Here is a 26,018-nt window from a genome sequence, read left to right as displayed (position 1 = left end):
GAAAACCAATTGCAAATAATCAATAGAAATTTAATTGAAAGCATCTCTTTGCCATTCATTCATCGTTATAAATATTATATTTTTATTAACTATTAACTATGATATAAACAGCAACAAGAAAGCGTCATTATGTAATTATATAAAGTAGCATAAAGTATATAACAACAATTGCACACTTAATTGCCTTCAAATCAAACAAACATTTTTCTATTTGTTAAACAATTTTGTTTTTCTTTTTAAACAATTCGCATTTTGTAAAAGATTATCAGCTCTTAGAGAGAAAATTAGTTGTATAGATTATATAGTTAAAAAAAAAACACATACACTTACACACACACACACACACACGAATTGTAATTTTACACTGTGCAACAAGAAAATTTTTGATGTTTCCTTAAAATAAGTTTTGATGAGAAAAAATGCTTTGCAAGTTCAAAACGAAAAGAAAAATTAAAACAAACTAAAAACTTTTAGTAAATTTAAGTAAATAAGTAAAAATACAATTGAAAAGAAAATTTAGCAACTAGACGTTTAAAACAAACAACAGAAAAAAAAAAAAAACGACAACAAAAATTACAACAAAAAATAAAAAAAAAGTTAAAAAGAAACTGAAAAGAAAAAGTTCATTGATTTTATAATTATATTACATTAAAAGAGCTCGGACTCAGTCTTGAAATCATTAGGCGGTGAGCAAGAGGATGTGACAGGGAGAGGGACAGGGGATAAATCAGTATCATTTTATTGCTCTACTTATATTACTGACCATAAAAGATTTTGAAAATTGTTTTGTTATTTATGGAGCCAACAATCGGCTTTTTTCAATTGTTATAATTTTTTTTTTTTTTTTTTTTTTTTTTTTGTAGTCTCTTGGTGTGATAAGAACTTTTGTTCTTTATTATTTCAGTTAATTTTTTAGATTCACAAAATTCATTTTCGTTTTGCTTCATTTAGTAGAGTTCCTTTATTGATCCATAGAGCTACATGTAATATATAGTATAGTATATACATTTAAGACTTATATGACTTATATGGAAATATATAAATACAACACTCGAATTTTGGGAGGCGCTGATTAGAAATTGTCGGGAACGACAGAGCCCGGGAAACTAGTTCAAGATAATATACTATATAATGATACTTATCTAGGCTATTTTTTACAATTTAAAACGGAATCTTTATGGATATATTGTTATGGAACTCATAAATAGATCTATTGTGACAGCTGAGATTAGGTTGAGTTAGAATGTATATTACTGATAAAGAAAGGATGCTTAGAACTCGGCGTACTCTTCGTCGTCCTCCTCATCGTTGTTCAGACCCACTTCGTTGAAGTCACGTTCGAGCACTGCTATATCCTCCCGAGCCTCGTTGAATTCGCCCTCTTCCATGCCCTCGCCCACATACCAATGGACGAAGGCGCGCTTCTTGAACATCAGATCGTATTTGTAGGCCAGATTGGAAAAGGCCACGCTGATGGCCGTCGTGTTGGAGAGCATGCAGCAGGCGCGAGAGGTGGGAGCCAGATCGCCATCCTGAACAAAGGCCGGCTTTTCGTAGTTGATGCCGATCTTGAAGCCCGTGGGACACCAGTCAACGAATTGGATATGCCGCTTCGATTTGATTGCCGAGATCGCAGCGTTCACATCCTTGGGCACCACATCGCCGCGGAAGAGCATGCAGCAGGCCATGAACTTGCCAGCTCGTGGATCACATTTCACCATCATGTTGGAGGACTCGAAGCAGGCATTCGTAAGCGTGGTGATCGCATGCTGCTCGTGGGCAGCCCGATCCGCGGACATCAGCGGGGCATAAGCGACCAGGGGGAAGTGTATGCGAGGAAAGGGCACGAGATTCGTCTGGAACTCATTCAGATCTACATTCATGGAGCCACTGAAACGCAGCGAGGCAGTCGTCGAGCTAACTATTTGGGCAATCAGGCGATTCAGATTGTTGTACGCCGGCCTGTCCACGCCCAGTTTGCTTTTGCAGATGTCGTAGATGGCCTCGTTGTCCACCATAAAGACGCAGTCCGCATGCTCCATGGTCGAGTGTGTCGTTAGCAACGCATTGTACGGCTCCACCACAGCTGTGGACACCTTCGGTGAGGGGTAGACGCCAAAGTTGAGTTTGCACTTCTTGCTGAAATCATTGGACAGCGACTCCATTAGCAACGAGGTAAAGCCGGAGCCAGTGCCGCCGCCCATCGAGTTGAAGATGAGGAAGCCTTGAAGACCATCGCATTGTTCCACAATCTTCTGTAGACGCGTTGTCACCCGATCGAGCACATCCTTGCCAATCGAATAGCGTCCACGGGCAAAGTTATTTGCTGCATCCTCCTTGCCGGAGATTAGCTGTTCCGGGTGATACAGATACCGCGTGGCACCCGTGCGTACGCTATCTATCACCGATGGCTCCAGATCCACAAAGATACAGCGGGGCACCTGCTTCCCATTGCCCGCTTCCATGAAGAAGGTATGTGCATCATTGTCGGAGGTGCCTTGGCCAACACTCGCGCCACGGCCACTCTCCACCTGCTGCGCATCCGTTTTGCGACTACCATCCAGATTGATGCCATGCTCCAGCAAATAGAGCTCCCAGCAGGCGTTGCCGATCTGCGTGCCGCATTGCCCAATTTGTATGGAAATGACTTCGCGCTTTAACAGAATTTTCAAATCAATTTGTGTTCTGGGTGTGGAAGGACCAATGATTTATTTAGATCGCTCACCATAGTTTCGTATGCCAAATTACAGCTAATTAATATACGCAAAAATACAATTTAAAAGCAAAACTTTCGTGAACAGCTCGCAAGAAATTCAAATTGAATTTCTTTCGATGGCCACGTTGCAGAACAAAATGGCGGCAGCGATGGCGCTGGATGGATGCCGTTAGAACGAATGGCGCAAAAGCGAACCCTCGAAGAATGCAGAATTTGCTGCAGAGTTGCATTTGCGATCGCATTGGAATGGTTCAAAATTTGACTAGGTCAGGGTTGCAATATGCAGGACATTTAATTGATTCAGGGATGGAACGCTTTGAACTCATAAAAAAAGCTCTCAATTCTCTGCAGATTTCACATTGAAATCAACAATTGGTTTGAAACTTGACTAAGTCAATTTGCAATGTGCAGGACATTGAAGAGTTGCATTCTCGATCAGCAATTGGTTTGAAACTTGACATTTGACTTGGCAACGAGGTCATTCAATGAGCATTATTTAAGGGGTTTTGTGGTTCTATTATTTGTCAAACTTAAAATAATTTGCAGTGCAGTGTAAAATAAATTCCTTGTTCCGTTGAAATGGCAACTTAAGCGTAGATTGAATAAATAGAAATCGGTTGGGGGCATGCTACGACTGCAACCTAATCCTTGCGCACGCCGGGCGGAAGCGTCACATCAAACACAATGGGCGCATTGTTGGGCAAATAGTTGATATCGCAAGTGGAGGCATTCACATAGATGATCCTGCCATCGCTCGTTATGCCATATCCTTCGTGCACATGGCCAAATACATGGTATTTGGGCTTCACACGCTGCTGCACTGTGCTCAGCAGTTCCACACAGCCCGCTCGTACGCCGGAGCAGCAGAGATCGCCATGGCCGACGGGCGGCGTGTGAGTGACTAGTATATCAACCCCAGCGGGTATTTGATTCCACTTCTCTAGACAGGCAGCGCCTCGCGGCACGTTGAAAGCCCAGCGACAAAACTCTGGCTGCCAGGGCGAACCATAAATGCGGACGCCCCACAGCTCAAGCAGCTCATCTTCCAGATAGATGCAGTTGGTTAAGGCCTCTCGTATATTCGGCGTCTTTACGGCGCTCTCCATGCTCTGTTTGTCATTGCCCAACGTGGGCAAATCATCTAAAATACTCATGCCTGTGTGCTTGGAGCTGAAAAGTGAAGAAAATATTTTAGAACATAAGTTGAATCCTAGGCTAGCTCATTTTTACCGGTCTGCATGCGCCTTGTTCTGGAGGGGATGCGTAAAGGTGCGGTCGAAGCTGAGCTCATGATTGCCCGCAATCACGATTTTGTGCCTGTGCGGCAAGGCTCCGATCCAATTGTTGAACTCCACAACCTCTTGCAGCTGTCCACACTTGGTGAAGTCGCCGGCATGTATGAATATATCACCATCGGGTATATCGAATTTAATGTAGGGCGTCAGTGAATGGGTATCCGACATGCAGACCACGCGAGCCTTATTGGGAGCCACCGTTGTGGTCGGTGGCTTCATAACAACCTTGATGACCCGCTGGCTTTTGCTGATCTCATTCCAGGCGGCGGTTGGGTCGCTGGTGAGCGGATGTACGGCAACAGGCAACGCAGCCATTGTTGGTGCAGCGTTCACGGCTATTAATACAACATTGATAGTCAATAATGCTGATAAGTACACGGGATTTTGCGGTTTTTAAATTAAATAAACACCGATTCGCCGATAAATATAGATAACGCAGTGAAGCGTGCAAAACAAAAAGTGAGAATCAGCTGTTTGCCAGGGCTGCCAGGGCACTCACACACAATAAAAATAAAACAAAATTTCCTAGTGGTAGCTGAAAAAGTTATTTAAAAAATGAAATAATTATTAATCACACTATATTTACAAATGTTACTCACACAAGATACCATCAACATATAGTTTATCTACACTAACCACACTTTGTGTCGTCACTGCACATCTGAAGCGCCATCGCCGCTCGCGTCGTTAGGTGGCAACGCTGCATGCTAAACAAAAAACAGCTGTGCCTGCTGACTACTGTATCTGCTGCTTCTTCTTACCACTCACGTCGTGTACATTTTTCGTTTAGACAAATTCTCGAAATTTATTTGCAAGACGCCAATAATTGCATTTAACTTTGTTTCATTCACTGCCAAGTGCTGGTGCCGTTGCCCGCCGCCGTCGCCGCGTTTCGGACGGGGCAGAACTGAATGCACTCCGAGAAAACAAAGATGGCAGCCACTTAGTGTATTAAAAATTGTGTACGCAAGTGTTTTGTGGTCTGAAAAGCAGGCATGGATCAATTGATGGAGCTGGATGCATTTCTGGATGGCGTCAGCTCACGCCCAATCTTTGCAGGTGAGTTCTATTTTGGTGCGATTCAATTAGCTCCGTCTGGGTGCAGCCCCCTTTTGTTGTTTCTCTTACACTCGTTTTTTAATTGCCGCTGACGTCGCTGCTAATTGTTTACGCCCTCATATCAAGTGTGCATTTTTATCTGTTTTGGTGCATGAGTGTGCGTTAATGCGAGTGTGTGTGTGTGCCTTACCACCTGGTACTACTTGCACCTTGTTTAGTACTCTGCGTCGGCGCTTTTGCCCCTGTCTTGCTTATTTCCTCATTTGCTAACCGATGATTCACTTTAATTGCGCCTGCTCTGCTCTCTATATACAAATAATGCCCATGTCGGAACAGCCAATCCATTTACATATGCCTCTTCCAGTGTGTATTTGTGTGGTCATTGTTCTTTGGCACTGCCATCATTTATGGCTCTGCTCTTTATTGAGCTTTGACATCGGGGGCTGTTATTTACCGTTGCCACTTACAGTTGGATATGAGCGCATGTTTTCCTCTCCTTCGCGCACACACATAGCCGACGGTTGAGAGCAGGAGAAGAGTAAAATTGCAAGGCATTTAAAATTGAGAGATGATCACCAATACACGCGCATTTGGACACTGCATTGACCTAGACCTAGTCGTAAATATACTGCGAGTGTGTGCGTGTGCGTGTCTGCTCGCTCTCCTCTCAATTCGCTGTGATGGCATTTCATTCACAAACAGACAATGGACGCCGAAAACATAAACCTTGATAATGACATTCACAATAAGCAAGAACGTCAGTCAGTTTGGTCACAACCTCTGGCACTTATCCAACGGATGTTCTCAGCTGCTGCTGGTGCAAAATTAGAAGAAGAAAACAAAAAATAGTAAAGGCAGAATTTTCGTCGCTGCTCGCCAAAAGTCAAATGTCGAGTGAGCTCTGAGTGCGGCACCTGTGCCAATTGCATAAGTTGTGCGATTCTAGCTCAGTCTCCGTCTGTGTTTCAGTTGTAGTCGTCGCGGTCGTCGTCGCGGTCGTCGTCGCCGTCGCAGTCGTAGTCGCAGTCGCTGTCCTGAGGCTTCAAAAGCTCATTTGTTTGTCAACGCGCCAAGTGTCAAGTTGCAGTGCGTTCTCTCTGCTTTTCTCTGGTTCTTCCTTTATTTGTTTTTTCTTCTTCGTGTGTAAAGGCGCGTTCCGGTCGCGTGTTCGTCATCGCGTGTGTTTTTTGCATTTTGTTGTTGTTTTTGGCAATTTATATGGCGTGGGCGTGATGTAATTTGCAATAAAACCCGTTAACTAACACTTATACGCGCTCATATAAGTTAGAGAGTTAGAGAGAGAGAGAGAGAGAGAGGGATGCATTTACGAAATAATGTGCTAATTCCCGAACCTTTTTCCTTTTTGTGCATTTGTAATTTGTTTCTCTTTTTATTACGGCTTCCACAGTTAATAATCAACTTGGTTGTTTATTGTTACAAAAATTGTACAGTTTGCATGATTAGCAAAGCCTTGCGAAATATAACAAACAAAGCAAATCGAATACAAATTGAAAACAAACAAAAAATTGCAAATATTTGTTTAGAAATTTGTGCGCACTCGAACGCAAATACAAACAAAATAAATACACAAATACACTTCAAGATGATTTATGTAATAAACAATAGCTTGGGGGCGTACAAAGTCGAGAGAACGGGTTATACAATGTAAGCCGCGACGCCTTTTTTCTTAGCCTTCAATTGTGCATTTGTATGCGATTACGCATACGCGGCGTACAACAAAATTACGGAACCATTTGTTTGTGTTTGTGCTAAGTGCCATAACAACCTATGAACTACCTCGTTCTGAGCTAATTGCAATGTTGTTGGTTGTTCGTTGTTGTTTTTATCGAATTTATGTTAATATCCGAAATATTAGTGAAAACAAACGAGAACAAAACCGAAGAACAAGCAACAACTATAAATAATGCCAATCATTGTGCTTTAGAATTGCCGACGCTGTCGCTGGCGTCGTCGGCGTCGCAGTCGACGCCACTTGCTCAGCTGATTGAGTTGTTGTTACTTTTTATTGCTGTGCGGCTTTTTCCAATTCGCCGCTCTCAACAGCTGTTTCACACTTACCTCACACACTTACACGCTCTTTGGCACACTTGCTGCTCTCGCTACTTCTCTCTCTCTCTCTGTCTATCTCTTTCTGTCTCTTGTGTTTAATCATATTTTTAAATATACAATTATCGTTTGTTTTGATTTTGTGCTTTCAATTTGCGAGCGCGCGCGATTTTCGCTCAGCCTTTTTTTTGTTTTTGTTTTACGTTTGCTTTTATTTATTTTTTTTTTGATTACTTATTGGTCGTATTTGTTGTTGTTGACGTCGCTGCCTTTCGCTGCTGCTGCTGATTCTGACGCTGCTTGGAACTTTTTTTTGGGCTGCGAGCCGCGCGCGTTTTCGCCGCAGTCGAAATTAGTCGTCGCCAGAGTTCGCCTCGCATTTTAGCATTTTACGTTTTCGACGTTTGTGTATTGAGATTTATATATATTTTTTTTTTTTGTACACACACATATATCATATATGAGCATATGTATATATAAATATATAAATTGTGTGTTTTTGTTTTAGCCGACAGAAATTGTGTTTAGTGTGCGATGTGAACGTGAAGATATATGTGCTGCACACACCTATAAATATATAAATGATCGCGCAAATATATAAATAAATGCGTTAAATTGACTCGAAATTGTAATTTGACAACCGAATTTTGTATTATTGCTGTCGATTTTGTTATTGTGTTCTTGTTGCTGATGTTGTTGTTCTTGCTGTCATCAGCGTCATATGTCGATTTCAAATTCAAAGCGCTGAGCTCATTTTTTTGAGACGCCTTTAAACGGGCTCATTAGCATAAAGAAGCATTATAAACACAATAAATACAATACATCAAGCTGAATTTCGAAAAAAGCTGTAAAATTACAAATAATCGTTATTATTTATATTTATAATTATATGAGTGACGTCAAAAAACTAACGAACAGCTGAATTTGTTGTAGCTCTTTGTGATTTTGTTGTTATTTTCGTTTTATATACGATCTAATCTCGGCCCGCAAGTCTTAAAATACGTTCGCTTTGTGGTGACACATTTATGTGCTGTATGGCCTGTTCTTATCAACAATAGCAACCAGCAGCAACAACAGCAAAAATTACAACAAATAATCCTGCGAGGGAAGAACGAATATCGACGCGAAATTAATTACTTCTCATAAATATAATGTGTGTTTAGATAGAGCAACACAGCTCACGTGCCTCTAATTACGTGTACTTACAAATGCCAGCGTTTATTTAATCATCTGCCCCCTTTCCACCTACACACACACACACACACACACACAGATAGAGACAGTGAGTGAGAGGGAAAGACAGACACAACCACAAGAAGAAACAAGAAGAAACATTATTGTGCCAATTATTTGCGCTTTGTATTCGGAATATTCTCTCTTATTATAATTATTATTATTGTTGTCGTGTTTAAACGTTGGAAAACCTGCCTGAGCATCATTTTCCTAGCTGTGATTACTTTACAAATTTATGCGCCAGTTTCATGTTATGGAACTTTCAATGGACACCAAAAAAACTAAAAGGTAACAAATAGATCTCCCTCACTTACAAAACTTGTATCATAAATGTCTGTCAAACAGATTGATAATTAAATATTATCAGTGTGGGTGACAAAAAGAAGAAAAAAATATAGAAATATGTCTACATATGCAAAGATGTATAGAAAAGTTAGGAAAAGCTCTCGCTATTTTTGTTTTATGGCTTCTGATGGCCCATTTTCGCCTGGCTGAGCTCTCTAAATGGTTCATCATTTTGTCTAACGGAAAATCAATAAAAAATTCGAATCAATTCTAAGAAAATTTTTATTGTTTTTCCATGGTTTTTTCCTACAAAGTCATTGGTTTTTGCAGTAAATTCAACTCTTTTGTTTAATAAATGTATTTGATTCGTGCAATTGGCTGATAATCTATAAAGAATCCTACACAAATCATAAATTTTTAGCCGCAATATTTCACAAACTTGTACGTAAACAAGTGGCAGTGCTTGAGGCGTGGGGTTAACTCGACTAGAAGATACTCTAAATTCGTTTTCAAGTCTGGATAAAATCATTCTCAATAAGAAAATAGATATGCAGTTAACAGTTAAAAGTTCACAATCAATAATTACTTCTCTGATAACAAGAACCAATTCTTGAAGCCTACCATACCCCAGCCTATACATTTTTAATTGGTATTATAATTTACACAAATTATTTGCAACATGTTTGTTCTTTTTGCTGATTTTTCAAAAATGTTTTTACTTATTTTTAATTGCGCATTTGAATTAAAAAAAAAAAAAAAAATACAGAAACATGTTTCGTTTTGCCTGCGCTGCAATTCTTCAACTTTTGGCCCACTGAAATTGGATGTGAGAATCGGAGACATTGGCTAAGTGGTGCGCTGGGGCAACAAGAGATCAGGGAGGAGATATTCGTGTTCGGTCGCATGTCTTTGCCAAGTTGTTGTTGTTGTTCTTGCTGTTGTAGTTTTGTCAAATGACACATCCATGGCGCATTTAAAACAAGAATTTCAGTTTGCTTCCATTCGTGTGCTTTACTTTCGCTTGGCTTCTTCTTCTTTTTTCGCTTTGATGGGATGCGAGCGTGTTAATACGTTATTAATAATATACACAAACAAATGGGGAGAATCTGTCTTTGCTGTCCGTTTGGATTTTTATATTTTTAACGCAATTTTCCATATTTTCTGCGCATTTTTATACCTATTGAAATGGAAATAGGGTATATAGGAGTTGTGGATTTTCGGATAGTTTCTCTTGGTGTTTATCTCTTTTCCATATTCAAGTCTACTTATAATATTTATGGTTTACTCAATTATTCGTTGTTTCTCATTCTCTTTCTACTCTTTTGTCCTTTGTTAAGATCACCTTTCTTGTTGATTCTCAAATCTACACTCATGGTCAAATTAATAGGTGTGACCCAAAGATTCTAGCATATTTTAGAATAATTACGGTTTGACAACATCTATCAGCACGAATTTTTTTTTGTTAGGTATGGCCACACTATTTAAAAAGGAAATAGGTAAATCTCCCCAAAAAAATTTACTCGCTAAAAAGTTTTGGCTGTTATACATTCTCTACCTCAAAATCGACCTGGACACATTAATAGGTGTGTTTAACTAAACAAAAAATTATAAAAATATTAAAGAGTTTTTGAGTAAGCAAAGGTAGTATTTTTATTGAATATAATTTGATTGAAGCATCAACATTTTCATTTGCAACATTTAAATAAAATTAGATGGGTCGTGGAGTTCACTGCAGTGCTGAAGAGAGAAATCTCGTTCTCAAGCTTCGTGAAGAGGGTAAAACTTATACATGCATTGCCTTACTAATGGGACGATTAGAGAACTTCGTTACAAATGCTCTGACACCAAAAAAAGATAAAAGGAAGCCGGGTGCCCGGAGGAAAACTACCGTAAGAGAGGATTCCCGGATAGTCACCTTGGCTAAAAGGGACCCTTTTAAGTCTTCGAGAGCGATTGCCATCGAAATGGGCAATGCTGTATCGGCACGAACTATTCGTCGACGGCTATTAAGCTCGAATCTACCTGGGAGAGTTGCTCGCAGGGTTCCTCTATTGCGTAAATCAAATATTCGGATGAGGCTTAATTTTGCTCAAACTCACAAGGCCAGGTGTGGTTTAGAGGGGGAGCGTAAATGAAGAAATGGAGAAGAATTCTCTGGAGTGATGAAACCAAAATAAAATTTATTTGAGAATGACTCAAATATAAATATTCGGAGACCTATAGGCAAAGAATTGGATCCTAGATATACAAAAAAAAGACGGTTAAGCACGGAAGAGGCGGCATAATGGTTTAGGACTGCTTTTCATAGCATGGTTTTGAATTGGACCATCGACCATTTTCATAATGGACAGATTCCTGTAAAAGGAACTTTTGAGTAGTGTTATGCTACCACATGCCCACGACAACATACCTCTAAAATAGAAATTCCAACAGGATAACCATCCTAAATAGGACTCCCCAGTAGTTAAGGATTGGTTTCATGAAAATATAATTGAAGTTTATGAGTGGCCAAGTCAGTCTCCAGATCTCAATCCAATTGAGAACCTTTGGGGACACCTGAAGAGGCAAATTTCCAAGACTACCTGCTTCAATTAGACCCAATTATTGCAAAATACTCAGGAGGAATGGAGCACCGATCCTGTGGAAAGGTGTAGAAAGTTAATATCCTCTATGCCCCAAAGAATCAGCAAACTCATTGCGAATAAAGGCGGATATACAGGGTATTAACCATACTTATCTAAATATTCTACAATATTTAAGAATTTTTAATTTTTTTTTTTTAATTTGCTGGGCACACCTATTAATCTGGCCAGCAAAAATTTGAGTTTTTTGTGAAGTATGCCAAAATTATACTAAAAATTATTATTTTTTAAACTTGTTTTTTGTTGTTGTTATTCTATGATGTGTCTATTTTTTAATATAAGTTGAATTTTTTAGTTTCATGAAAAAATATAGACGTTATTCCCATTTAAAAAAAAAAAAAATTTTCACACCTATTAATTTGACCATGAGTGTATATTGCAGGGTAACATCTTGTCATTTATGACAAATCGTCACATTCTTATCTTGTTTTCCCTCAGATCTCTGTTGTGGCGAGCATGTTTAGATAACGGGCAACAAATGTTCATAAGTTTAAATTATATTGAATTTTGAATGAGAAGAAAATTGAATTCTCATTTGGTTTTGTAAACTTTGCGCAATTTTCATGGCAGCTGGGGCAGTCGTCTGATATGCAAACATAAACATGCATATATATTATGCATATACACAAGTACTATATATAGTATATCGACTTACGTAGTCTTTTATAAAGTTGATCAATTATTCAGTGACAGCAAAACTTTTGCCCTGAACTTTGACTGTGACCTTTAAGTGTCGTGTGAGCCCTTCGAGTCCTGTGGAAGAGCTGACGGCCATGTGTCGGCATTGGGCAATGCCTGTCGCATTCCCAGCACACGTTTTCCTTTTTACCGTCTATCGTCTACCATTTAACATTTATTATTTATATTACTTGTAGCCGTATGTAATAGAGAAAGGCTTGCTGTAGCCGTAATGAAAGCTTAAGGACAACAACAACAAAATATTTGAATTGAACTTGAAATTGCGACTGGGTTTTCATTTAATACATTCATGTCTATTGATTTGGGCAGCAAGTACGTGATTTGACCATAAACATAAGGGTTTGCCAGTGGTCTTAAAGTGGCACGAAGTTGTTTAAATATTATAAGAAATTTATTGGATCCATTGAAGGCGACATTGATGATAAAGTTTATGGGTCTTATGATTATTGTTTATTGTTTAATTCACACATGGTTAACAATTATCTTGTTTATTTTATTTTTTATATTCTTTTTATCAATATATCTACTGTGTAGGAATAGGCTACTTCCTAACAGTTTCTTTATTATTATCTTAATAATTGTGTCTGATAATTTATTAAGCTTTCGCTTGGATTGATGTCTTCAATACAATTTCAATTCCTTGAATAAATGAACGAACATTTAATAAAAATAAAAAACATGAGCTTCACTGGAAATTGAAATACTCATGATCTACGTAGATGCCAAGTCTTGTGGTACTCGGAATAATCCAGACAATGTTTTTTATATGTACTTACATACATATGTGTATGCATACATACACACATGTGTATGTAATATATTATATTTGTATATTTGATATATAATGGTGAAATCGGCTTTTCGCTTGAATTGATATCAAAAGGTGTTTGTTCTTTGACGTGTTGTTCGATGGCGCCGCGATAAAGTTATAGATAAAGAGTGTGTGTTTACTAATAATATTTAACGAAATATTGTATGAGGACGAACATGGACTTGGATTGGCATAGATTGAAAAATTGATGCGATGTCGTCATCTAAAAATAATAATTAGAAAAAAAATCCACACGAACCGAATTGTATCATATCGAATCACAGTCTCTGCCAATATTTGTATATGTATATGTATATATTTTAGCTAGACATGCGATATGCCGATAATGAATTTATGTTCCATGCATCGTTAACATTTTCTAATTAAGATACAAGCTAACACAACTGAACAAACGAGGAAATGGACTCTTAGCGATAACGACAAAACAAGTCTATAGGGTATTCTTCATCCAGGCAACCTGTGTTTGGGCTCAAAGTTACAACACACCCACAAAAAAACTGAAAACACATTATGTTGATGATGAGATAATAATATTTTCTATTTGCAGATATGATTTGCTAGGCGCGTGTTAACGACATACAAGAAAAAACTAAATATATTTTGGGTAAAAAAAAAAAAAACACAATCATAATTGTTGAGTAAACAAATTTTGAACATAAACTCACGAGCTTTGTTGTTGTTTGCTAAAAGGCTAAAAGGGTAGTTGGTAGTGCCGTCACACTTAGTGAATCATGTTATATACACATTTTTATATTGAGCTCCATTTCGGGGTATTGATAAGTTGATAAGAGTGCGAATCCATTTATAACTGCTATTATTTTATGACTGATTTTGTTTTTGCTTCTCCCCATAGGCACAAATCAAAACCCAAATGAGCAACACGTGAGCGACGTCGCCACAGTTGTTGTTGGTGGCGCGGCGGCCCTTGGGTCACCAGCTGGCGGCAGTCCCAATGCGACAACAGCAACAGAAACAGTTGCAGCAACAACAACAACAACAACAACAGGAGCAGTAGCAGCAGCAGCAACAGGCACAGCTGTCAATACCACACCCACAAAGAGTCCACAACGTAGTGCTTATCATGAAGATCTTTATCACGCTGGCGGCGATAACGTTGATAACGAGCCACCGCTGGAGGCAAACGGCTCACCCGCTCAGCGTCATTCCATAAACTCCAGTGAATATAGCTCAACGCCCAAGTCAGGACGCATTGGGCCTAACGGTGCCGTCGCAGCAGCATCAGTGTCCGCATCGGCGTCTGCCAATGGCAGTGGCACCACATCGCCCATAAATTATCAAATACTTGGCGAGGAATACCCTTATAGCATAGAGTATGAGTCACAGCAGCCACAACAACAACAACAGCAGCAGCAGCCACAGCAGCAACAGCTTTACCCACACCAACAACAACAGCAGCAGCAGCAACAACAACAGCAACAATTGTCGGTGACTAATCAGGAACAGTCGGGCGCTGTTCAAGCCTCGGCCACCGTCAGCTATAGCGCCAATCGTCAGAGTTACGCCTCCCCTCCAGCTGCATTGCCGCCTTTGATCATACCGCAACGCCAGTCGCTGCTGCCCTGGGGCGCACATTCGCGCAGCAACATTATAAACGTGCTGCCCAGTTACACGCAGGCCGAGATGCATGCGTTGGCGGCCAGTGTGGCCAGCGCTGAGCTGACCGCAGGTCCGCGACCCGGCGAGATAGTCATGCGCAATTTGTTCAGCGACTTCACAGCGCAGGCGGAGAAGAAAATCGAGCTGGCCATGTTGGAGAGCGCCGATAAGAATCTATCAAAGTTGCTGCAACGCGGCGAGGATCCGCAATTCGATCAGCTGCTGTCCGCACTGGGCTCTGTGGCCGAGCATTGTTTGCCCTCGTTGCTGCACACGCTGCTCGCCTGGCATCGCCGCCAGCTGTCCGATATGGAGATCAAGAATGACCTGAAGAAGCCGGCAACGGGCAGCAGTGTTCAGGCTGTGAGCAAGACCAGCGTGGATCTGGACTTTCAGCTGCAGCGTCGCGAGGCGGCCGTGGAGTTCATATTTTGTTTGGCTCTGATTGAGATACTCAAGCAGCTGCCGTTTCATCCGGGCCATGAGGATCTCGTGCGCAGCATCGAGAATCTGGCCTTTAAGCACTTCAAGTATAAGGACGGCCTGCAGAACAATCCCAATGCCCATAATATACACATGATTGCGGATCTCTACTCGGAGGTGATTGGCGTGCTGGCCCAGAGTCGATTCGCTTCGGTGCGCAAGCGTTTCATGTTCGAGCTGAAGGAGTTGCGCGGCAAAGAGGCATCGCCCACGACCACGCAGAGCATCATTAGCCTGCTGATGGGCATGAAGTTCTTTCGCGTCAAAATGGTGCCCATCGAGGAGTTTGAGGCCTCGTTTCAATTCATGCACGAATGTGGTCAATACTTTTTGGAGGTGAAGGACAAGGATATCAAACATGCATTGGCTGGACTTTTTGTGGAGATTTTAGTGCCCGTTGCGGCGGTAAGCTAACATATTTATATTTACATTTGAATATTTATTAATCTATGTATTTGTTGTAGGCCGTCAAAAATGAGGTGAACGTGCCGTGCGTTAAGAACTTTGTGGAGCTGCTGTATGTGCAGACGCTGGATGCATCGACCAAGTCAAAGCATCGTCTGGCATTGTTTCCACTCGTCACTTGTCTGCTCTGCGTTTCGCAGAAGACTTTCTTTCTGACCAACTGGCACTACTTTCTGGCCATGTGCTTGAGCAATCTGAAGAATCGCGATGCTAAAATGAGTCGCGTTGCCCTCGAGTCGCTCTTTCGCCTCCTGTGGGTCTACATGATCAGGATCAAGTGTGAGTCCAACTCGGCTACACACTCACGACTGCAGAGCATTGTCAACTCCTTGTTTCCCAAGTAAATTGTTCTGGACATGAATGAAATGGCTCTTAGTAACAGTTTTTCTTTTGCAGAGGCTCCAAGGGCGTTGTGCCGCGCGATACACCGCTGAATATCTTTGTCAAGATCATTCAGTTTATTGCCCAGGAGCGCTTAGACTTTGCTATGCGGGAGATTGTTTACGATTTACTCTGTGTGGGGCGCTCCATCAAAGTCATACTTAATCCGGAGCGCATGAGCATCGGCCTACGTGCATTCCTTGTGGTTGCGGATTCACTGCAGCAAAAGGACGGCGAGCCGCCAATGCCGCGCACTGTGCCGGCGCTGCCCTCGGGGAATACGCTGCGTGTGAAGAAGACGTACATCAACAAGATGTTGACAGATGAGACGGCACGTAGCATTGGCATGTCCACATACTTTCCGCACGTACGTCGTGTATTTGTGGACATCTTACGGGCCCTGGATGTGCATTGTGGACGGCCATTAATGATGACGAATACGCAGAATCAGAACAAGGAGCCCGACGAGATGCTCTCTGGGGAGAGGAAACCGCGCATTGATCTCTTTCGGACGTGTGTGGCGGCTGTGCCACGTTTGATACCCGACACAATGACCCAAGAGCTGGTCGACTTGCTGTCACGCTTGACCGTCCACATGGATGAGGAGCTGCGCATACTGACGTATCAATCGCTGCAGACGCTGGTCAAAGACTTTCCGGATTGGCGTCAGGATGTCGTGCACGGTTACACACAGTTTCTGGTGCGCGATGTCACCGACACCTATCCGCAATTGTTGGAGAACTGTACGCGCATCTTGTTTGTTCTCCTAACCATTTGGCGCTGCGCGATTAATGTCAACGGCGCTGCAGCCACCGGCAACAACAACAGCAGCAGCGGCAGCAGCAGCGTACCCAGCACAGGCGCCACTGGCGCTGCCAATAATCCCGCACAGTCAAAACTTGCTAGCGCAGCGGCTACAACCGGCACAGGCGTTTCCCAGGCTGCGCCTGTAGCTGCTGGTGCCACAGCAACAACAGCCGCTGGCAAGGAAACCACCAGCAGCCAGCAGTCCAAGCAGCAGCATCTAAACACAGCCAGCAGTGCTGCCTCGAGCATCACCACCTCCAGTGGCATGTCCAGCATTACCCAGCACACGGTGCTCAATATGGGGGCCAGCGATGCGGGCAAAAAGAATGAGATACCATTGATTACCACGCTGCACTTTGTGGAGGGCTTCGCCTTGGTGCTGCTCTGCAATTACAAGTTCTATTTGCGCAAGCTGGCTGTCATTATACTCAAAGAGGTGAAGAACCTGATGCGTGCATTGGGCCTACCCGAAACGGAACCACCTCTGATTGATGTCATGGATCGCTTCTGTCCGCAAGTTGTGGAGAAATGTCTGCCGATGCTGCCGCAGGCAGAGAAGACGGCCATACTGAATGCCAACTGTATTGACCTGTATTGGATAGCTGAGCGCAGCGGCGGCGTTTGGCTGGCCGGACTCACAGATGGTAAGCTGGTTGAACAATCAATTTGTTGAATGGATATTAATGATTTTTTTTCTTTTTTATTATTTTAGACAACTCAAAGTCCTCCACATCAACGCTGAATCTCTCGCAGTCGAGCTCACAGGCTGCTGCAGCCGCTGCAACTGCCACCTCGCCGCAGCCGCCCATTGATCCCTGGGCGATCTGTCTGTTCGGTCTGCTGGAGCGCCAGCGTGTGCTGCAGCAATGCCCCTCAGCGGTGGCCCAGGCCTGGCCAATTTGCTATGCACGTCTCACTGCGCTCTATAGCGTCATAGATCCCACGTAAGCTGAACAGCCCTGTAGGGACAGAAAATTTGTTCAACTAACTTTCTATTTATGTTCTCTCCCAACTGCAGACCTGTTAGTGATAACCGCGCCTCCTTGCTACGCGGCTCGGCGCCCACAAAGAAAATGCCCACCGAGAGTCAAAAGGATTTGTATATGCGTCTGTGGCGCAATCAGGTGGCCTGTGCCATGCGCCTGGTGCCGCAAATACCAAGCGTGGCCGTGCGCTGTGCCTCGCCAGATCTGAGCCTGAGGTAAGTTTGAAAATGTTCAAGAGGCACTGCCAGCCAACATTTTTCAGTGCATCTAAAAACAAATTGTGAGTGGGTCCAATCGCAGTCGAAAATAATACATTTTCATTTGTCCCATGTTTGATTAACATTTAGCATTCGATTACAATCAGCGCACGTGTGCTTGTTCCACTTCTATGCAAATTCATTTTGTATTTAATTATGTTACCATTTCGTTTTAGTTAGTCTACCTGTTTTAGTTGGTCTACCTATGTTTGTTTGTTTTCAACTAAGTTGCATTATTGTATGTCAACGTTTCGCACACACACACACACACACACACATCCATACACCTATTCGCACCTGTAATAATAATGAAATATTCAAGTAAAAATAGTTTTCAAATATCTATTAAAGTGAATTCGAATTCTATTTCGATTCACGCATTTGCATAATATCAATCAAAATTCTTCATTGCAAAAGTGAAAAGTTTGCATCCAAAGCAGAGCAATCAATCATACGCCCTGTTGTCCTTTGTTGTAAATAGAGTTTCTGTCTGCTTGTTGTATGTTCTTTGTTGTTTCTTATTGTTCGTGTCATTTGATCTTTTTATTAAAGTGTTGTATCTTTAGTTCTTTGTAATTGTAATTTTAATTGTAGCCGTGCTGCATCTAAAACAAAGAAACAAACACGCACACACACTCATCCAGATCTGTTTGCTTTGTTTGAAATGCAAATTGCAAATTTTATCAGGAATTTGGCTACGGCTGCCTCTGAATATGTAAATGAGGCGAACGCCTTCAATATGCAATCAAAGCAGCTCTAATTATTAGTGGACCCTGGCCGCTGGTCCAAATGTATAATTTAACGTGTCTCTTATTGCTGCTGCTTTGATTTAAAATTGAATATTCAAGTTTCCTTTGAATTAAATAGTTGCTTAATGCGAGTTCAAGTTGCTTCGCTAAGTACGAGACTTTTGCTTTATTTCTAAATGATTCGAGGTCTATTCATATCATAGATTCTTATACTTTGATCACAGCACATACACATACACACTCGGTTCATAACTATTGTTATATGTGTGAGTTGGTAGTTGGGGAATGTTATTTATATACGCAGTTCATAGTCCATATGTTCATATGTCTACATCAATATTCAGTTTGAGAAAAAATTGTCTCGCTATTGGTCAAAGATCATAAATTCACAAATAAACCATTGTTCGTTTGTTTTTGTTGTTGTCTATCTATGAATTTATATATCTATGTTTTTATCACTATATATGGATTGTAATTTATAGTTTACAAGATCAATCGGACTCACGTTCGCTATCCGATTCGTTGGACAATATACCGTCAAATGTTTTTGGGCCGGAGGGAATTGTGACACGTTTCACTCTGCCGCTCTCCTACGGACGCAAGGAAGCGCGACAGAAACGACTTGGGTAAAGCAAATCAACACAACACAACACAAAAAAAAAAAAAAAAAAAAGAAACGATACCCTTTAATATCCCCCAACTACCCCAAAACATCCTAAGATATCCCTAAAAGACATAAGCAAACAAGAAACTTATAATTAATATGCATAAGTCTGCTCCGATTACTTTTAATGTGGCTTTTATAGCCATAAGTGCTTCAGTGTGTGTGCTGTGTGTGTGTGTCTGTCTCTGTGTGTGTGTGTGTGTCTGTGCCGTTCAACTCAATGCTTAACTGCCTATGTCGTACGTAGCTGCTTAGAAATGTGTTTTAATTTGCTAATATTTACCTTTAATTGTCAAATATCCAAGTTAATGCAGGTTTTGCTGTTTAATATTTTTGCTCATATGTGAGACTCATAATTTGTTCATTTAATGCGTATTTCAATCTCAATATTTGTAGAGTATATGCAAATGTTATTAAAGCATTTATTTAATTTTCTAGAAAATGCCTTAGTTATAGTTTGATAAAATAAAGCCTCGAAGGCTTTGTAGTTGCTTGCAAATCAATATGTGCTTTAAGTATTAAATATTTCAATTTTATGCTGTGTATTTGAATTCTTTCAATTAGACCACATTTTGAGACTAATACCCTGTAGTCAGTGAATAAGAGGTAGTCTATATCTAGATAGATATTTAAATGATTCACTGAATATAAGAGTGTATATATGCTTACCTGTGAATACAAATGGGTATATATGTATATCTATTTTATTTTTTATTTTTTTGCCTATCTCTTTGTGTTGTTACATTCTCTTGTCTGTCCGTCTGTTTATCGTCTCATCTCTATTAACTTTTCAATCTAAAAGCAACAAAAAGGTCATAAAGTTTTATAGCAAATCGTAACTATTTACACGGTATTTTAAAGTCTGTTACTCTCGACTATAGCACGCTGTTCTCTTTTTTTTCCTATTTTGTTTGCCATTTGATTTTTGCATCAAATTCATTTGCTGCGCTGCGCGTGGCCCACCTCCTTTTATTGCCTATTTTTTGCTATGCTGAAAAATTGTGAACAGAATCAAGTTTGTTTATTTTATATTTTGCACCCGCCCGCGCACCCCTCATTTGCCTTAGCTCACAGACAGAATGATACGATAAGCAATGCATAAATATATTTATACATATATACAATTTTATTTACTGTCAACACATTTATTTTTTTTGGCTGAAGCGAAATGTTACTTTTTAATTGAAATTGTGCGCATCTAATATTTATAATGTTAATTTCAATAAAGTTGCTGGGTAAATGGGGCAACTCAGTTATAAATATAAATAGAATTACGCATTTGACTGCCAGCGAAGAGCCGAGCCTCTGTCAATAGCTGTTGTCAGAGCTCTTAGGGCCCAGCAGGCTTTGAGACAGGAGTTGCGGAACTTGAAGCATTAAAACAGGACACTAAAATGTTGCGACCGTAAAATTTATTTTATAGCTCATCGCCAGATTCCCTAAACGCAGATCGGAGCGACAAATCAGCGATGGGCAGCGCCTCGCCGCAGGCACTGTACAAGCTGGTGGTGCCCCTGCTGCGCTGCGAGGCCATTGATGTGCGGGATGCGGCTGTCAATGCGTTGGGCATGATAAATCACGATGCTCTCAAGTAAGCAAAAAGTTTATATCTTTGATTCGAAGATGCACTTAATCTCGATTTGACAGGGATCTCATGGAGGAGCTGGTGGTCTACATCCGCGAGGCCGTCGATCGAAAGCAGGAGAATATGCGACGTCGACGTCGTCGTGATGCACTGCGTCTGCAGGTGGTGCGTGTGCTGGAGAAGATAGCTGAAAATGGCACCTTTGGCGTGAGGTAAGCACCACTAATCCACACAGAAACACAGAAATATGTAAATAAATAAATTTCCTTGTTTCCTTCGTCACAGCTCTTGCGTATTGGAACGTGATACCATGTCGCTGCATCCCACATTTGTGGAGTACATAGAGGGCGCCATGGCTTACCTGATGGCCGAAACGGACAAGGATAATCTCAGCATACGTGAAGTCAAAGCGCACTTCTGCAATTTCATACGGAAAATGATTAAGAACTTCTCACGTAGGTTGTCTTTGAATTGAATTGAAATTATATTTTCTAACTTGAGCAACTACTTGACACAGTTGAATCGTGCGCCACTTTATTGTCGCGTGACTTGAAGCGTAATCTATTCAATTTATTTGCCACATGGTGTGGCAGCTTCTCCAAGCCTCTAAGCATCAGCTCTCAGATTGGCCAAACCCCCGAGGAGGAGAAACTGCAATTCAGCGCATTACAGGCAAGTCATTGGCTGCATCTATCTCCTTTATATGACCTTAAGTGAATATTTCTTGTATGTCTTATGCAGGCCATGTCCGCTTTGCTCTGCTGCGGTCACATCTTCTATACGCCCCTTCTGCAGGACGATGGCATCATCTATAAGTGGCTGGATCTGCTGCTCACCTCCAAGGAGGAGAAGGTGGGTTCAGCAAAACAATGGCTTTGACTATGCCGGGCTATATATCAGTTCACATTGTTTGTTGTTTAGATTTATCAATTGGCACGCGACACGGTTGTGCTGTTGCTGGAATCAAATCCGGATATGGGCCAACTGCTCGAATGGGTAATCGATCGCTGCTATACGTCGACGCCACGTGAGGCTGATGCTTGCTTCTTGGCTTTGGCCTCAATCTTCAGTGCCAAGTAAGTTAATCACTCGTCAATTTAATATGTTAAGGCATTAGTCGCGCTCCAAATCGACTCCCGACTTCCGATTGCCGCCAACTCACCCCCACCACCCAGAACGTGATCTATTTACAAATAATCTCGTTTACCGTATATCCTGCCATCTACCCCAGTCCTCTGTGTCTGTGTGTGTGTGTGTGTGGATGCGTGTGCTGGGGCTTAAGTGACTGCTCACGTGTCTGGCGGCCATGACTCCCGCTTTAAATTTACAGCCTTCATTGACAAGCAACAAACAATATATATGTATATATATATGTATATATATATATGTATATATATGCCATGTATTGTGCATTTATATATCTTCATGGGTGTCTACCTTTTCTGCCCATGGTCTGAGGCTGTCTGAGTGAGTGCTTGACTGCGTCTGTGTGTTGACTCCTTTTTGGGCTTTATTGCAAGCCAGCCAGGTGATAAACAGTCTTTTAGGGTCGCAATAATTTACGTACATGAGTACATAAGTATATATTACTATATATGTATATTAAAACTTAATAAAGTGTATTGCTCATCATCAGAAAAAATTTCGGTTGAAAATTTGCCCTTGGCGAGACTTTATTAAATTTCATTGCGTTCGTCAATTTCTCAGTGACTTTTCTCATTACAAATTTCATGGAAATAGCTCTTGATGTGGCTTATTTATGTCTTGTCTTTTTAGTAAACTTAATTTGTAATAAGTGTAGTAAAATGATTTCCCATGCTAAGCAAGAAATTAAGAACAAGTCGTACTGCAGGTACTTTATTGGACCATTGAACCTTAAACGAGTCAAACAAATTATATTTATTTGAGCCCCAAACACACACGTTCGTGTGTGTCATTTGCTTTGGTTATTTGCGGCACATGCCACATGGTGCAAGTCGCAAAAATTGTTGATTTTTTTTCTTTTTGTTTATGATATTTCTTGTTGGCGTGCCAAAGAGCGCTATCTGGAAGCAGCTGCTGTTGCTGGATCTGTTGCGTGCTGCTGCCCATATATACAATATAAATTTCCATCTTAATGCTTCGCTGCATTTTATAGTTTACAAATGGTTAAATTTTTGATTTAGTGTGGCTTTTAATTTTCCAAACTTCAAATCGTTTCAATGCCAAAATTGTCTATGGTCGCCTTTATCATACAATGGCACAAATTGTTTGTATAACAGTTAAGCACACAAACTGAGGCACACGCACGCCCACACACACACACATAGAAAATTCAATATGAAATTCGCATTTTTTTTTTTTTTTTTTTTGGCTGCATTCAGTGTGGTGGGACATCCTTTTTTGCCAAAGGCCACGTCAGATTGGCCCTTTAAACTTTATTTACTGCAAAATCATTTCCAATTAGCTGCAAAATGCTAACAGAGAGCGACTAGTTTTCAGTTGCTGTTCTTTTGTTATGCTCGTTTTACACTGAGAATAAACACGAAAACAAATTGTAAAGGAAATTTAAACCCACACTCAACACCTGGCTGGCTGTCGTGCAAAGGGACCAATTGTAATTGTATCAACTAAATGCCCAAAGTGTTGCCTAAACAAAGTGAAGTGTGTTGCAGACAGTGAGCTGCAAAATAAGTTTTAAACGTATCTCGGGTTGGCCGTAATTAACTAAGAAAATTCTTGAGCTGGAGAGAAACTTAATTTAATTTTGTAGTCTCTTAAGAATCATTTGCCATTCAAACTTAATACAGGTTTTAAGTTGCTTATGTCACTTAACCCGTTTACTCACTCATCAAATTTGCAAACAGATTTGTTGCATTAATAATTTATCAGCTAAAAAGTTGTTCAATAAGATGTGAGCGAAATCCGTAGCATACTTTTCTGCGCTTCCAATTTGGTATGCAAATTGAGAATTGATTTTTAGAAAATTTGCATAGGGTACAACTTAGGCAGAGCCGTAGCCGCAGGTAATGGCTTTATCGCTTTTTTCTCTCCCCCTCTCTCTCTCTCTCACTCTCTACCTATCATACTTTCTCTATATCGGTTCCATTTCGCATTACGGCCTTCTGTGGGTGCGTCAGCTCGCTTGGGTTGGGTTATGTGATTGAATTTTAATTGGGCAAACTGTTAATTTGTCTGCCTGTCCCTTTTATCTACTTATAGCCAGCTCCAGCTCGTTAGCTGAGGTATAAGGCAGTTGCTTAACGAAACCACCAAACCACAACCGAGTTAACTTTTTACTTACGCCCGAACTTTTAATACCTTAAGCAAAATTCTTGAAGTGCATAAAATCCATTAACCAATATGTGTATATGCTCTTTGTGTCTGCTTCCACTTTCTCACACACTCTCACCCACTCTGTTTATCTCTTCTTTGTCTTTTTTGCAGAGAGTATCCATGCGACCATTATACGTCAGTTATTACCGTAACGCTTCTGATGACGGGCTGCCCCCGCGTTGAGGTACACGCAACCGCGCTGCAGCTGCTGCAGATACTGGATAAACGCTTCTTTGGCAGCAGCGTTGGCAATTTGCACAGCGACAACGAGAAAGGTATGAATTATCTGCGATAGAAAATCAATCTGCATTTTTCCATCTACCTTAATTAACATTTACTGCAATTGAATTTAAGTGCTTTAGCCTTAAAATTCTGATGATTTTTAGCTGACTGAATGGATAATTTAATGTACAAAATACCAACGATTCACGGTGAATCGATAAATTGTTGTCTTGACTTGCCAAAAGTAAAAATATCTGTAGTTTAATATATAAAATGGCCAAAACTATTTTACGCAGAAAAGTTGTTGCACTTCTTAATAATTATAGGAAATTTTATAATTGTTTTTCCTTGCTTTCTTAATTATTTTGGAGAACTTGTAATAAAACAAAATACATAAAATACGAAATTCTCTGCCGAAATTGGCAATAGCTCACAGAGTAATCTCTAGTATTATTAAGCAGACGTAGGTGTGAAGAGATAAAGAAAGGTGTCGATAGATTAGGGCCTAAGAGAACTTTTTGATATCTCTATATATATGTGTTTATTATATTATATCTATCAGCAATAAATCCCATACGTTTCTCTAACAAAGTGTATTCTATCATCGTCTTGTCATATTCTTGCTTCATTCTTTTCAGTTGAACAATTTGCACAAGCTTAGAATTATTTTTGTTATAGAATCTTCATTTCTAATCATTCACATTGAATTTTTTTTATTTTTATTTCTTCCCCAATTGTGGCAATAGTTTATGATTTGAGCTTTGCAATTGATGTAACACATGTTTTGCTGTTGGTATTATGTATGTTATTTGTTATTGTTGGCAACGCTTGAGATATCCCATTTCATTATACACATTATATAAGCAGCTTTCTGTTGAATTTCGAGCCCACATAAAATTATTTGCTTCACTTGTTGTGTGTGTGTGTGTGTAAGTGTGTGTGTGTTCGGGCTGCGTCAATTTGATTGAATTGAATTTAATTTTGTGTGCAAGCGCAAGGGAATTTCAAAACCCGGTGTAATTTTATGGCAATTTGTTATGCACAAACTGCTCGCTGAGCCATTAATGTTAACGTTCTGCAAAAAAAGAAAATAATTCGTGAGCAAGTCATCGCGGTTGGCACAAATTTTTTTTTTTTTTTTTTTTACGGGGCGTGTATCTTATATGGAATAACGCAAATATTATTTTTAAGCCAAAAAGTGTAAAGTGGCCAACGAGAGCTTACTCTTTAAAAGGAATGCTGATTTTCTCGATACTCGACGTGGAATTTATATAGTCAGGACAGTATATAGTGTGGTTGGATTGTGCAGTTATATAAACACTGTTGTATAAATGAGCTTGCAGTTGCTATTGCTAAATAGCTTAGAGACAAGTTCTATACAGTAATTAATCAGGAATATTTAACCAAAACAGTAGTAACTTATATAACATATCTTTTCTGTGTTATATAAGCTAATAGTAGTATACGTAATGTCAGCTGCAATACCTGATTTGTCTCGTTATTACACAACTTAACATTAATACGTATACTTAATATTAGCTGGCATAGGTTTTGCTATCATAATTAATTAAAATTTCCGTCTCTATTATACAATTCATTGTTATTATTAATATAACATATTATATTCTCTATGAGGATTATCAAATCAACCCACTTTAT

The 26,018-nt window shown here is 40.4% G+C and overlaps 3 protein-coding genes across 9 annotated transcripts in view; 1 reads left to right on the top strand and 2 right to left on the bottom strand.

Annotated features, from left to right (window-relative positions):
- Nucleotides 1-936: 936 nt before the first annotated feature.
- LOC6582292 (tubulin alpha-4 chain) lies at nucleotides 937-3,106 on the bottom strand. The gene is made up of 2 exons (XM_002007959.4): nucleotides 2,726-3,106; nucleotides 937-2,654 (listed from the first exon to the last, which is right to left on the bottom strand). The coding sequence occupies exons 1-2, from the start codon at nucleotides 2,726-2,728 to the stop codon at nucleotides 1,272-1,274; spliced, it is 1,386 nt and encodes a 461-aa protein (XP_002007995.1). The 5' UTR covers nucleotides 2,729-3,106; the 3' UTR covers nucleotides 937-1,271.
- A 105-nt stretch (nucleotides 3,107-3,211) lies between these two features.
- On the bottom strand, nucleotides 3,212-4,531 carry LOC6582291 (UPF0046 protein C25E10.12). The gene is made up of 2 exons (XM_002007958.4): nucleotides 3,947-4,531; nucleotides 3,212-3,886 (listed from the first exon to the last, which is right to left on the bottom strand). The coding sequence occupies exons 1-2, from the start codon at nucleotides 4,324-4,326 to the stop codon at nucleotides 3,358-3,360; spliced, it is 909 nt and encodes a 302-aa protein (XP_002007994.1). The 5' UTR covers nucleotides 4,327-4,531; the 3' UTR covers nucleotides 3,212-3,357.
- A 55-nt stretch (nucleotides 4,532-4,586) lies between these two features.
- Nucleotides 4,587-26,018, top strand: part of LOC6582285 (protein furry) — a 51,129-nt gene continuing 29,697 nt past the window's right edge. For 2 of the 7 annotated variants that reach the window (XM_032730858.2, XM_032730856.2), the window contains exons 1-14: nucleotides 4,588-5,070; nucleotides 13,682-15,333; nucleotides 15,393-15,733; nucleotides 15,790-17,225; nucleotides 17,294-17,525; nucleotides 17,600-17,782; nucleotides 19,056-19,199; nucleotides 20,661-20,828; nucleotides 20,885-21,034; nucleotides 21,108-21,277; nucleotides 21,340-21,494; nucleotides 21,564-21,674; nucleotides 21,744-21,898; nucleotides 24,249-24,412. In XM_032730858.2, the coding sequence (XP_032586749.1) occupies nucleotides 5,007-5,070; nucleotides 13,682-15,333; nucleotides 15,393-15,733; nucleotides 15,790-17,225; nucleotides 17,294-17,525; nucleotides 17,600-17,782; nucleotides 19,056-19,199; nucleotides 20,661-20,828; nucleotides 20,885-21,034; nucleotides 21,108-21,277; nucleotides 21,340-21,494; nucleotides 21,564-21,674; nucleotides 21,744-21,898; nucleotides 24,249-24,412 (5,125 nt within the window). In that variant the 5' untranslated portion in view covers nucleotides 4,588-5,006. Of the gene's footprint in view, nucleotides 5,071-8,430; nucleotides 8,659-13,681; nucleotides 15,334-15,392; nucleotides 15,734-15,789; nucleotides 17,226-17,293; nucleotides 17,526-17,599; nucleotides 17,783-19,055; nucleotides 19,200-20,660; nucleotides 20,829-20,884; nucleotides 21,035-21,107; nucleotides 21,278-21,339; nucleotides 21,495-21,563; nucleotides 21,675-21,743; nucleotides 21,899-24,248; nucleotides 24,413-26,018 lie in introns of those variants that run through there. The other 5 variants (XM_032730861.2, XM_032730860.2, XM_044009785.1 and 2 more) reach the window with 4 other exon arrangements.

This window comes from Drosophila mojavensis, unplaced genomic scaffold (genome assembly GCF_018153725.1).
Source record: "Drosophila mojavensis isolate 15081-1352.22 unplaced genomic scaffold, ASM1815372v1 contig_74, whole genome shotgun sequence".
NCBI lineage: Eukaryota > Metazoa > Arthropoda > Insecta > Diptera > Drosophilidae > Drosophila > Drosophila mojavensis.
Note: the sequence above shows the minus strand (reverse complement) of the source record. Positions and strands in the feature narration are given on the sequence as shown.

What these genes read in the sequence shown, in the direction of transcription:
- LOC6582291 (XM_002007958.4), bottom strand. Translation starts at nt 4,326, where the DNA reads ATGGCTGCGTTGCCTGTTGCCGTACATCCGCTCACCAGCGACCCAACC. An exon ending in AACAAGGCGCATGCAGACCG is followed by an intron (nt 3,887 to 3,946) that starts GTAAAAATGAGC and finishes TTCACTTTTCAG; the next exon opens with CTCCAAGCACACAGGCATGA.